Source organism: Atractosteus spatula, chromosome 3 (genome assembly GCF_055471065.1).
Source record: "Atractosteus spatula isolate fAtrSpa1 chromosome 3, fAtrSpa1.hap1, whole genome shotgun sequence".
Taxonomy (NCBI): Eukaryota; Metazoa; Chordata; class Actinopteri; order Semionotiformes; family Lepisosteidae; genus Atractosteus; species Atractosteus spatula.
The window spans coordinates 21,871,740-21,886,365 of NC_142708.1; the positions used below are offsets into that span (position 1 = coordinate 21,871,740).

Genomic DNA, 14,626 nt, shown 5'->3' on the forward strand with positions numbered 1-14,626 from the left:
AGAAATATTTTTACGAAACGTTATTTGTAAAAAATCACAAAAATAAACACACAAGAATACTACCTAAATGTTTTGGCCCAATCCAAAATTCTATTCCTAAATGTAAAATTATGTTTAAGTGAAAAATGTGAAATGTTATTTAAAAGTTTGCTTTCCACACTTTTTCCACTAACTTTGATGGCATCTCCATACTTTTCCAAAAACCTTATTAGGAGAAAATCCTACTTTGAAAGAAAAGGTTTGAAAATTCCCCTGTAAGGGTAAGAATGGACAAACAATTGCTGATGTGTTCTTCACGAATGAATATATCTTTATTGCTGTTGTCATAAGTAGGCTTAAATTCACAATATTTGTTATTGCAAATAAATTCACTTTTGGAATTGTAATTTTATTGAATGTTTCAATAACAAATGTAGTAGATCTGGTCAATAAACCAGAGCTTGCAGAAACTTATGATCTTTGAAAAAAACTCATTCCTGACAATGTGTTTATATTTCATAAAGTACTGCACACAAATATCACCCTTCAAATGGAAATAGGAATGTTCTGGCAATTCAACCTATCAGCTTCAAACCTTTGTTGTTAAATGGCATTTGTTATCTTTAATGCCTCAGCTTTATCCAGAAAGTGTTTCTACATTGTGTTCATACCTTCAAAAATGAATTTCTTTAGCATTCAGTAAATAAAGGTGTCCTGTGAAGTTGTTAATAAATTCTTAAATGTAATTCTTAAATGTAATGCAATTATCCTGCAAACCACATTCTGGCTCAGAGTCTAATAAAAAACAAGGTAAAAATGTATTATTGTAAGGCTCTCAAAGATTTCTGCAGTTTTAATGTCTGTATTTTGAATTCTGAAAATAACAGCAAGGGAAAAAAGAAGAAGGAGTGAGGAAAAACGTAATTTGTAGCCACAATGTAAACTATGTGAACAGAAGGTCTTTTGTACTGAAGCATACACTTTGTTTAACTCTGAAATTCTGAAGTCCATGCAGTTGTGCTACGCAGTCTATCACATGACACTTTCCACAGCATACAGTTACTCTGTGATCTGAGAAATGGAACCCTAATTAGTATGCACGAAGCACCTATTAACTTCCAAAAGGTCTGCTCCACCCCCGCTACTTTCTTCACTTTTCATAAATAAAGAATGCATAGCAGGAGACTATTGTGCATTGTATTGTAAAAAAATTTCTCATGTGGCACCGGCCAGAGCTAGCAGATGTAATTGTAATCCTTTTCTTTCAGGAGGCTTCCAGAAGACAAGGGGGAATGTTATATATAAAAACGATAAATCATATAAAAGATGCATTTACAGAAGATAAATTTACATAATTTTGTTTGCCAGTATTGTCATTTCCCATTTAGAATTTTAAAACCTGTACAATAAGGTAACCATCAATCATTGACATCTGGCACAGAGAGCTTGAGAAAGTGTAATCCTCTTCATTAGTAGGTTTTAACAGGATTTGATTTTGACACAATAATTTGAATTGATGAGCCTCTAGCGCAGTAATAAATGGTCCAGTTTTCAGAATGATTGAAAATAGTCCCTTAATCCCAACATTTCCGATTTCCCATTTTCAATCAGGAAAACTGGTTTGGGTTGCCATGGTGTACTGTAGCACTGGAAAAAAATTCAGACAATGCCCTGGGTACAAAATAATCCTGCGAAACCTGCTGGTGAACTGGCAGGTGATGACTGAACCCCAGAGCTGGGACAGCCTGAGCACAAGTTTAATTAGGATAAGCCCTGGATTTCTGCAGCTCCCCTCAGACAGAGAAAGAAGGGTTTGGAAAAATTCTCCTCTCCCATCCCCCCATTCCCTTTGTTGTTTTTCAGTTTCAGTGTTAAAGGAAAATGAGAATTGTGACATTTCAATATTAATATTAAATCATATTTCAATATTGATAGCTGCATGAGATGGAACAGCACATACAAAGGATTTTTTTAGAGATCCATTGATTCCATTAAGATTTCAAAATCGAAGTGGGCAGAGAATTTCATTTGTGACCTGTTGACAGGAGAAGACTTAGTTTTGAAGAGAAAGTCCAAATTACTTCAGAAAAAGAAAAAAGAATGTATGCCTAAATGTCAAACAGTGATAATTGTCTGAAAGTCTGTGAAAATGAGGAATTTAACAGAATTAATTTTTAAATTATGTGCAGGTGTCCAGATTTTCTTTCCATGTAAAAAAGTGGACCAAAAAAGGGAGGTACAAAACGTGAATATTTCACACTGTTTTCATCATTTGTTTTTTATATATATTTATTACATTTATTATATAGGAATGCAATTTATTAATTTATGCCATGCAAAATCTGTGCTTTTGATCCATAAAATGTTTTATAGATATGAATTGTATGAACTGCATAGGTCCTCTATTCTAAGTTGAAGTTCACTAACACACCTTTAGGTAACATAAAATGATGACAAGAGATGTGAAATGTTATTTTTAAGTTTGCTTTCCACACTTTTTCCACTAACTTTGATGGCATCTCCATACTTTTCCAAAAAGCTTATTAGGAGAAAATCCTACTTTGAAAGAAAAGGTTTGAAAATTCCCCTGTAAGGTTAAGAATGGACAAACAAATTGCTGATGTGTTCTTCATGAATGAATATATCTTTTTTGCTATTGTCATAAGTATGTTTATTTTTTGATAAGTTTTGATTTCGATTTTCAAAAGACTTTCTTAATGAGCAAACAACTTTTTCACCATGTTAGGCTTCTATAGTACACTTCAATTCTATGTACAATCATTTGTTTATTATAAAAAAAATCAATTTGCACATATTCAATTTTTAAATTCAATTCCCTAAAAGGGAAAACAGATTTAATGTTAGTAGTCAAACTGATATTTGAAAAAAAATATGAACAAAAGCTAGGTAACAGTTTAATGGAGGTTAGATTATGTGTTTTTTTTATTAATCTGTTTTTTGGATCTGAAAAACGTTTTGTAGAACTGCACTATAATAGACACCCGGGTTCAGGCAACGTGTTTATTCTCAAACCATATTGCCAATAGCACTGACACATAACAAATGGGGTAAAACATATGTGATGCTCTCCTTGACTGATGCTGTCTCTTAAAATCAGTTCACCTGGATGCTTTTGCAGGGATGGATTCAGAACAGTCTACACTCCGTCAGTGGAGTTCACAACCAGTACTTGGCTAGACTACTATAGTACTAGTACAGTAGCAGTACTGTACCACCTTCCATGAAAACAATGAAATACTGATCCATTCAGACATATCAGAAATGGACGGGGAGATAGTAATTATTCTTAGATAATCTTAATGTATCCAGGAGAAGTTTTACTTCTTAGAGAGACCACCGATTGTGACTATCTGGTGACTAGACAACATCTGCTTTTGTAGTGTATTTCTCCAAAATTTCCAGGAACCACTGGATAAGTCTAGCGCAGAGCTGAAGTCAAGTTAAAACCAGGCCATGGGACCTGGCTCACCAACTGACAAGGGGGAACTGAGTAACAGTATTAAAGCCAGGAGAAGTGTAATGTGTCACAATTTCTGCCTGTGAAAAGTTTGACATGCCACTTGATAAGACATGTTAGCTATAGCACTGAACCATGGTTTGATATAACCGGACAGTATGAGCCATCATAAAGGCATTGAGAAATGCAGTTATTAATAAGCACTGCTTGTAAATATAATGAATTAGAACAAGTAATAGGTTTATTCCATGTTGAAAAAAAGAAGAAAGAAAACACAACGTTTTGGCCGTGGAGCCTTCTTCAGGTGTGTCATGCTTCAGACTCCACAGCCGAAACGTTGTGTTTTCTTTCTTCTTTTTTTCAGCATGGAATAAACCTATTACTTGTTCCTTTGCAACCTACGCATGCTGACGCAGCTACCCACCTGAAATATAATGAATTATATAACCCACCCTGTGCCATCTACAAGGTTACTGTGCTACCTTACAGTTAAAGGCAGGGAGGGAGTCAAAACTGAACTCACATGTCTAAATTATACATTTGAAAAGCACAGATGTTTTCTAGACTCTTTAGATTTAGCATATAGAGAGCAACACTGCCAAAAGCATTAAATGCTCAGGGGTTTTATAACATGTTTTAAGTTTGAAGCACTGTAAGATGAGGAAAAAGAAAAAGCTGCACCATTGTGTGGGAAACAGAAATTGAATCGCTTTTTATGGAACTTAAATGCAACATGGTGTAATTGACAAATAACAGTGTCAGAATCCACATGATTCAACACAGTAACTGAAACACTCCTGCTCCGTGTGAAGGAGATTAGGAAACTGGAGCTCTTGCATGTTTTTCTCCAGGAAAAGGGTGTTGATGTTTGTTACCCAACCATGTTGAAGCCCCTAGTCTGGCTTCTCGCAGGAAATGGGTGGAAAAGGTCCTCAGATCCGTGAGCTACTAGCAACCAAACAAGCTAGATGAACCTCTCCTTATCTGTAACTTTTCTGTAAGTTCTTATCTGTAGGTTCTCAGGGGTTTCAGAGATCAAAATATATTAAATATCTATTTTTGGATACATTAACATTTAATAAATGTGAAAAAGACACTCACAAGAAATCAATCACATTGACTTTTTAAGCTTATTTACAACTGAACAATTTGCTTCTGGTGGCATTTTAAAGTTAGGCAATATATTTTTATTAATATTTTAAACATGGAATATGCACTTACTACCAGATTTAAGAAATGTCTGTATGTGCTGAACTGACAAACAATAAACTGAGGATACCAAACAGGGAATCCTACTGGAAGATTAAAGGGTCTTGCTCAAGCATGGTTATTGACAATCGCAGGTCAGTGAAATAGGCTGTTGATACCAGGATTGCTCAATTCCATTCTCACAGTATTTAAGCACATTCTTGCTTTGCATAAAACAAGAAACAAGCTTCCATAAACAATATTTCAAAGTGCATGCTGGTTGTTTTTGTGTTCCCAGAAACAAATGTCCTGGAGTAGACGTAGCTTCTAGAAACATTATGCCTTTGACCAATTAGGAGAGAATATGACTAGGAGTTATAAGACTTTGCTTCTATGGAATATCTTAAGAGTGGTGAGCTTCATTAGCATGCATAATACAAAAGGAACAACATTTCATTCTCTTTTTAGTTTTCAGCATGGACTGAATCTCAACTTGTTTCTTCTTTAGCACAGAGGACTTGTTTTTTGTCGTTAATGTGTGCTGCTAGACCATGTCTGTATGATGTGAAAAACTACCACACCATAAACATCAAAATAAATGGAAACACGAAAATCAAGAAAAATTGATTTATAAAAGAAGAAAAGGAAAGGCCTTTAAAAAAGAAGACACAATGCTTGACGTTTTCTGATTATGTTTGCTGTCTTTCTTTAAGCAAAAGTCCTTGCATATGCTGATCTTAAGACAAACAATAGCACCATGTACAGTACATTAAAACCCCTTCGGACTTTACCAGCTGTTTATGGTTACAGAATAAGCATGGGCATCTGTATGTCTAATTTCTGCATAGTCAAAACTGGTTGGGTGGCATATAAATATTTAATTGTCATACTCTATTTCATAACACATCTGGAAAAGAATGAGGAGTAACCATCTGAAATAACATCTCCAAGGGCTGAGTAATTAGTTAAACAAGGATGAAATATCTCCTGCTCTTACTCTATCCTTATGCCCACTTTATCCCCATTTGTCATCAGAAAGATACAAGAGCTGTTTTAGGAATACTTTACAAATTAGAATCAATTCAATTTAAGATTGTATCTATGCTTCTGTCTCAAAGGGATTTCACACTTAACAGCTATTAAGACTATAGTGGCTGTGGTATCTTAGAGGTATGCAGAAACGAACACGTAAAGCACCTAGATACAGGCTAGGGTTAAAACAGGACATTGGCATTCCACAAGGAAAATGTTCATTTGTAACTAGCAATTAATAAAGTAATCAGATGTTGCAGACAAACTCATACTGTTGTCCTAGCCTTACCCCTGTGACCTTCTCATGTGAAAGCGATTATGTCTCCTTGTATTGTGACAAGAAGATTCTGTGGGGCCATCTAAAAGATTCCGTCTCTGCTTTTAAAACAAGACTGACCTAGCAGCAATGTAGAGTGTCCTGTTCATTATCAGTATCAGCTGGATATCCAGTTTATGCCTCTGCGTGTTGTTTCTTCCTGGCTTGTGACCCACAAAAGCTGGGTATTGTTTTGTATCTGTCAAGAAAAGACAAACATATCACATAATACCTGAGTCACTGGTTGGGACAGTTCTATAAAAACACTTATTTTCTCTCTTTTTTAAATTACTTCATGCATGCCTAATGTATGTAGTGTAAGTGTATGTAGTGTATGTTTAAGATTTTTACTTATTTATGGTTGCAATCAGAAGACAAATAATGTAGTGCAAATGCTTTAAATATAATCTCTAGTATTCTATAATACTAATCACTCCAAAGAAAGACACATTTATTTTTTGCCCATAATTAATATTTAATATGCTATTATATATATTGCAAATTATAAAAGCAAATCATTATGGTAACTTTCTCACCAACGCAGACAATGTCCTCAAATTTATACCAGAACAATTTGCACATTTGTAAATTTATCATCAGGACAATTGCATACTTTGAGATACAAAGTTCTCATCTTTTGTACAGACAAGACATTTTTCTCAATGCATTTCTGAATGAAATTGTTTAGCATACACAAGAAGCTTTTCAAAGTTGTGTCTCGAATTTCTTCTAAGGAATAAATCATTATTTAAGAAGATATAACTAAAGGAGAGTTTTGTTCTTAAAAGTTACCAATGACCAATGTACATTTCAAGCTCATACAATATGAGGGAAATTCAGGGAGTGTCTTTCAATCGGGCAATACTGAAGAGCTGGTCAAGGTGTACTTACAGTTGCCATGTGCAATACTGATTGGCTCAGAGTCTTCTGGGAATCCAGCCCCAGCGAAATGTAATAGTGTGAAATATAGCAGCAAGGCTTCAGACCTCATAGTAGCGCAGCTAGTCCTTTACTTGGTTACTTCTTTATGTTGGCCTGAAAGTGAACAAGAAAACAAAATATTATTACTATCACTGCTGCAACCGCCACCAACACTACATAACATTTCTTCAAGATCAAGGCCAACTGTCAATATGTGTCTTCTGAGAAATCAAACATGCATGGCAGTACAAAAAAAAAATCATCGGATGAAGATGGTAACATTCTTAAGATTCCACTTGCACATGCTAAGAAAAATGGTTTTCAGAAGCCTGACATGGTATTTGCAGTTCTGAAAAGTGAAAGCTGCAAATTTGCTGTCTATGTTAGTTACAAAGCAGTACTTTAGGGGGGCATGATTCCTCCTACAAAATCAAAATACCTTCACTTTACATTAATTGCAATCAATAAACTGGTTTTAACCCTAAAAAAAACTGTTTGTAGCTGACTCTTTCTCTTACTTGATAAAAGAGTGTCTCTAAACACCTGTGATATATGTGCTCACATCAGCTCTCTCTGGTCTTGTCAATGTGGATTCAACAGTAATGGACAAATTGTCCTGGTCATCACAGTAGGTTGTAGCTGTATTTTAGTCAAGTAAAAATACTTAACTCATCAGTGTTGGCAAAGATAGAGCACTAGTCAATAGTTATGGATAAGGAACTTAAAAGTTTATCCTTCTTATCATTTGGACAAATCAATGCTGTGCTTGGTTAGATTTTTTTTTCCCTCTACATCTGAGAACCACATTAAACATGTTTTTTTGATCTAGGGAAAAGGCAATCTTGAAACCACAACAATATATTTATTTATAAGTGTTAAACAATTTGAAGAGAAGAGGGACATTAAGAGGGACAATTACAATGAAAGCCAAGTCTCATGACAAATAAAAACATATGAATGCCATGTACAGATTTATTGAAGAACATTTTTTATCATAAAGGGCATTAGAAATTATGTCTTGAGATGCTGTTATCCCTGAACCTAATACAGTAGCAGTTACTTGAGATTCATTCAGTGTGACTAAAAAAGCCCTGAGTGTGACACTTACATTTGAAGTGGCATTTCTGTGGTGATTGTGGAAAATATCATGTTTGTGATATATCAATAACCTGCTCACAGATTTTGATACTACAGTTTTTTAAATGGATTGAATCGATGAGATATTTGTCTTGGGGATACCTGAAAGATTGAGGCTACTGGCTAAACCAGACATGCAATACTGAGGATTTAATGGCAGAAACCCAAGATAAACAACAAATGAAAACATATTTTTTCTACAATTTCTCCAGACATGCTTCAGAGTTTAATGTAGAGTTAAACTGTACACTTGTACTGTGTGGTGAATGTAGAAAGGGACATTCAACATGTCCCCAACTTTCAACAAGGGTCATTCAACATGTTTTAAAATAAGGCATAGATTTCCAGTTTTTAAAAATATTACATATTCATTTTTTTCTTCCTGCTTAAATTATTAAAATATCTATTTTTATATAACTATGGTCAGATGAACTGAAAGCATTTAATTTCAGTTGTGCATGAAAGTTTGATGTTCAGGAAAAGCAAGCATGCCCTGAAGTATGCATTACATATGAATTTAAATATTATACTGTGTACGTAATTAATCATAATGAGTATCAGGAGATCGCTTTGTAAAAAGAAAACCTACTTTAACCAGATAAATATGTTATTTAACACATACTTTTAAATGTTTAAATTAACCGTATTGTTATGCTTTAGACAGTATGTAATACTTCCTGCAGATTTTATAATCTAAAGGCTCATTTGAACGGTTATACCTTGCATATAAGGAATACATGTCTGATCTAGAACCCTTTCTGAACAGCAAGGTTAGGAGCTTATATCTTCAGGCAATGCAGAATGTCAGTTTGTATTAATAACACTGCAGTTTAAAATGCAGGAAATTGTAATCCCAAGCCTTTCTACTTCTTTTCCCTTAAGCAAAGTTCTACTGAGAAAGCTCATTGATGAAGACAAGATTAAGATGTGTATCACTGTAAGGTCATCAGATATGCTTTATGCTACTGTCTGGAATTAGGTCACTCTGGGTTAAATACAGCAATTTTAAGTAATCATGTTAAAACACTATTGCTGTGAGATTTCCCTAAAAAAGCAGTGGAGATAGGTTAACTGCAGAAAGGGAACAAAAAATAACTTTATGCCAGGAAAAAACTGTGTAGAGACATCTAAAATGTTTAGAAATGTTTCATGAAGTTTTTCGTAAGTATACTTTTGATATAACTCAACATTTTTATGGAATTTGGAAGAAACCTTTAAGATATGATTTAAGAAGTTATAAAACATGCTAAAAAATAAAAGCTGTGTTGCGTTTAAATGAAATGACTCCTGAGTGAAAGGTCTGCCATAAATACAAGCAATCACTTTTTCAAGTTGAATCTAAAACTTTAGTAAACTTTATACAATTAGTGAAAAGGAAACCGTTTGCTATTGCTGTGAATGCTTCACATTAATATTTTTGGCTGTAAAGAAGATGAATATACAAACTGCATGTGAGAATATCAGTATTATCGTACTTCACACGAGGAATAGGTGGTCACATACAATAAAAAATAACAATATTAAACAAAGTAAATACAATTTATTTTAGTTGAATCAAAAGGCTAGATGTCACTCTTGGAAATGTTACAGTATAAACAACCAAATTCAGAGTCAAATAAAAAAAGCTTTACAGGCATTACTGATCAATTACAGTGATAATCTCTTCAACCTAACACCACTGTTTTCTTGTTTGCTTTCTGTTTACTTTTCTAAACACATTACAAAATGTATTTAAAAAATCTTCAGGAGTGAGCATGTGACACTACTAGATAATAGTGGTTTGATTTTTCTTTCATTTGACCAGACACAAATCTAGTATTTAATTGCTTGTGAAAAATTTGCCAAAGCATACTTTGAGTAAATGTAACATAAGTACTCTCAATACAGTAGATGAAGTACAGATCATAACACTTCACAGTAAATAAATGCCCTCTTAAGGCACATACATTTTTTTTTCTGAACTTCAGGCAAATCCGGGGTTTTACTAGACAATTCTTAAACAGTTAGTCCAATTAGAAATCACATTATATCGTGATTTTGAGTCAGGTAGTGTCCTTTGTCATCAGATTGTTTGATTATGAGAGAATATGTGTTTTCAGATCAGGTTTAACATGGTACTGCCAGAGATGCCAGAATTAACCACAGACCTATGGTAACACATCAAGAGTACTTCAAGCTCTAGCCTTTTCCTGCAATACATACCCTACACGCTTGATAACTGTTAGTATAGCAATTTACACTTGCTCTAGCTGTTGAGGCAATCTGGGAACAGCTTCATTGTGAGACTGCAGAAAAGGACATGAACCTCTCAGATACATGTGAAAATATTAACAGCAAAAGGCATGTTTCAGCACAAAACCTCCACTGTTCAATAATCACCTTTTCATTGCCTCACTTGGAAGCAAGAATTAAAAGTGCATCCTTTTCCTTTGTTAAGCATTTGAAATTAATTTGAACTCTTTGTGAACTTATGGTTTTGAACTTCTGTCTTTGAAAAGGATTTGGATCGCATATCTTGGACAGCATTCAATGGCTGCAGATATAACAACATTTATAGGGGAGAGATGTGAGCAACCAGTTGATTAAACAAAGGGACTAGCGCCTTAAAGCTGGGATTTTATTAGGATTTCACCCTGTGCAGCAGTTTGCCAAGTATTACATTAATTTAAAGCTCAAGAGCTATTCCCAGTTGGACATCAATCACTTAAAAGCAATGTAAACAGAAACAACATATAGACAAGTAAAGACAATTACTGTAACAGTAGCTTTTGCATAAAACAACAGCTTAAGATATTGTTTACATATGGCGGCCTCATCCATCAGTGTCTGGTGTCTTTAATGTTTAAATATCAAACATTACTTTGGTCTGTTCTGCTTGTTGATAGGCTTGTCAATCCAAAGTTATTCAGGGACGCCCCGAACTGCTATCTTGCAACCATTTGATCCTTTAGAAAATGAGGTGGCAGATTAAATTACAGAACCTCTCCACAGTCGTCAATCATTAATAAAAAGGACAGGGGAAATTTAAAAAGAGGACATCAAGGAACTGCCCTCCTGATGCGAGACAGCACTGGGATTCTAAAAACAAACTGGAACTACCACACTACCACAACATCAGTAACACATTGTCGAGAACACAGACAAAATGTATACTAGATGTAAAACATCTAGGAATTCACAAATCACAAAGCCAGCTTCCCGACAATCTGTTCTATGTGGCTTAAAGGTGATGTATTTATCTTTTAGGTTAATTAATTTTGAATAGGCACAAGGGAAGCACACTGTATTTTTTTAAGTTTTTATTGAAAAATATGCAATTTCAATTATAGTTAAATTTATAAATCTTTTGGATATAATGTGTAAGTACTGTAGCTGATGAAAACATTACAGTATTTGGGAGTTAAACTCCAAGGAAATAAATAGACCTTTAAGACCTTTATAAAACAAAGTTAAATAAAACACATAGTTGAAAACAAATATTATTTTAATCGCTTTTAATTGCACTCATTCATACTCTTCCAGGTTACAAATTAAAATAAAATAAAATGTGTGTGAAGTTTATGCAGAGCCCCAGTTTCTTGCCCTTGTTCCATGTTTATGTGGAAATTCAGAGACTCAGGGTATTTTGTGGGTTGAATTCTGCTCAATCACAGAATTAAAGACAGACATATGCACAGTTTGATCATAGAAAACCATTTACTCCAGCAGCTAAAAAATCTTCAAAAAAAGACACAGAAAAGAACATTATTTACATTAGCCAGTCAGAAGGTCAGCTAGTGCAGTCTCTTTTATTAAGCAGACTTAATTCTGCAGATATAGTACTATAAAGAGGTCACTGTCTCCCCTCTAGATTTTACAGTGAGCCTCAAAAGCAAATCCAGGATCTTTAGAGCTATGATCCTTACTTATATTAACCAGATACATGTAATACAGATACATCCTGGACACGATAAACATATTTTCTAAATTAAATTAGAGCTGACTTTGCTTTTCACAAAGTGACTTCTAAATGTTAGCTCTGTTAAAATGACTTATGATCATTTAAAAAAGATGTCATTTTCTCTTAGAACGAATTTAATTTAGGATGTAAAAAAACTTTATAAGCTCTTATAAGGACATAAGCCCAAATTCTTGCTCACCTTATCCATATAACACAAAACTGAATATCTTAGACAAAAAAAAAATATTCTTAGACTGAAGAGGACTGCTAAGCTTTAAATGGATTTAAGTGGATAACCTTATACAAGAAAGTGATTAAATTGACAATTCTGACTAATTGGAAATGTTATATAACTCATAAATAAACCAAAACTCAAATGGCAAAGTTGACCTTTGGTGATTATGTAGATTCGTTGAGAAAAGGATACATACTGTAACATTGTACACAATCCTGAAGAATTAGGAAATGCAAATGTCAAGTCTAAATGTGAATATACATTAGATTCATCAAAGCCACACTGTTCCATATCTCTATTAAAGTTTAGTGTGGCTAGCTTCTACCCCAAGGGCTTGAGATGTCTTCCAGAGAATAAATGACTGCTTTAAATTGAAGGAACCTCTGCTGACCGGCAGCTCGCATTTAATAACTATCCCCTTAATAGGATATTGTCCCATATGGTCTGAGAGGCTTGATTACTAAGGAACAAACCTTCCCTAGTAGAAAGGCCTCTGACGTCCAATCAATTCTCCACGCAACCTTTACTGTTAACAGTCAGCAGGGATGCCACAGACGGTGCTTCATTGGAAATCCCGATTTGTGAAGAAATGAAGAAACAGTTTCTTCCAAAGCCAATTAAAATGACTCTCCCTTTTCTTCACTGTAACATGCGACATTTTCCTCTTTGATTTGATTTTATCCTTTCCTCACCCAATTTGGTGACTGTCACGATCGTTACTCCTCCTCTTAAGGGCGCTCCAGCCCTTCCTCGTTCTGTCCTATTCCCCACACCTGTTCCTTATTCCAGCCCCTCTTTAGTTCCACCTTTAAAGCCAGACGCAGGCGTTTGCCCGGCGCTTCTCATTGAATCCCGTTTCGTGAGAGCCCGGGGTCCTGCCGCGTCTGGCTCCGTTATGGTTTAGTTTCCTGTTCCTGATTCCTTTGTCCCGCCGGTCCCGACCCGGTTCTGGTTTTTAACTACTTTGGATGGATCCCCTGGTCTTGGACTTTGCCTTCCGTTTAGGATTTCCCTTTTGGATTTATGCTTGGATTGTTTGCCCCGGACTCACTTCCCCTGGACACCTGCTCACCTCGGACACGCCCCCCTGTCTCCTGACCGACTCCTGCATGATATTTTTCCCTATTGTTTCTTCACCTTTCGGATCGTGTCGTCCGCATAGGGCCCAGAAAGAACTGTTCCTGACAGTGACCTTAAGATTCCAAACTGTATGACATGGATCATAGTTCTATGAGCTTCTTTCGAATCCACTTTTTCAAACCCAAAGCAGCTAATTATGAAAAGCTGTAAAGGAATGCCCAGGAAATATGACTCTCCTGAATAAAAAAGTAATATAGAATAGTGGCAGGTGTGACCCAAGGAACTGCTGGACTGGTTCATCAGCTTCTTTATTTTTCTGCTGAGCAGGAATTAAAATGGGACTGTCCCGTCTCAAGGCAGGGCAGATAGGGAAATTCCATTCGGCAAATCTGAATTAGTAATGAACTTTCATGGCAACATGTTCTAAGTTCTAATTTGAAATCAAAATTATTTTTTGCAATCTTTGCAAGGTAACATTAGTGAGGGCATATTTTGCAGTTTAATAAGCATGATGGCAGTTCAGCGTGACCCCCTTTTACAATGAAAGCTGTACTGTATAACTGAGAACTTGGAGAACATACAGTATGTGTTGCCTAGTAAATCAAATTAGGGTGTTTGAACATTCCCCTGGTGTAATGTTAATTAAATCATACTGTTGAATGTTGAAAATATAGAAGTTAAATAATCTTGAAGCTTGCAGGATCCTGCTCTTGTCTTTGAAATTAAAGCAGTAACATGTTCTATGGATAAAGTACTGTAGCTCAGACTCTCTGAAAAAAAGTGAGACTCATATAATATTATTCTATGGTTGCTGTGAGCTTCATAAACCAGAATGGATCTGATTAATTAAATACAAAGAGTCAGAAAATCCACAACATTTTCTTGTAAAATAAAAATATATTTATCTAGTTTATTTAATTAGACCATGGTCATTAAAAATCCCAGGGTATTTCTCGAAAAGAGTAGGGGTGTAACCCCGGTGTCCTGGCCAAATTTCCCATGCCTCCTAATAATTCCCCTCTATGAATCGGCTACATTACTTTGTTCTCCTCCCCCCCCACTCCAACGGCAGGCGGAGCGACGCGCCGGTTGGAGTATTCTCGGTCGCAGTTAATGGCAACGTCAGCTCAAAGATTTGGTTCAAACCACCAAATGGAGACAAGTGTGCCGACAAGCGGACCCTGCTGATGCGGGATTAACGCTAGGAAAGAGAGATTTAATTAGACCACAGTATCGGCATTTAGGTAAAATGGATTACAATCCCAAGAATGTTGTTCTCACTGACACTGCCTCTAAAGCGTGTCTCACCCAAAATTGTTA

The 14,626-nt window shown here is 35.4% G+C and overlaps 1 protein-coding gene across 3 annotated transcripts in view; it reads right to left on the bottom strand.

Moving 5' to 3' along the window:
• The window catches only part of sema6a (sema domain, transmembrane domain (TM), and cytoplasmic domain, (semaphorin) 6A), an 84,737-nt gene that overhangs the window by 39,030 nt on the left and 31,081 nt on the right, over positions 1–14,626 (bottom strand). For all 3 annotated transcript variants that reach the window (XM_088910818.1, XM_088910820.1, XM_088910819.1), the window contains exons 2-3: positions 6,885–7,028; positions 6,075–6,192 (exon numbers count right to left, since the gene is read on the bottom strand). In XM_088910818.1, coding sequence (XP_088766944.1) covers positions 6,075–6,192; positions 6,885–6,984 — 218 coding nt within the window. In that variant the 5' untranslated portion in view covers positions 6,985–7,028. The remainder of the gene's footprint in view (positions 1–6,074; positions 6,193–6,884; positions 7,029–14,626) is intronic.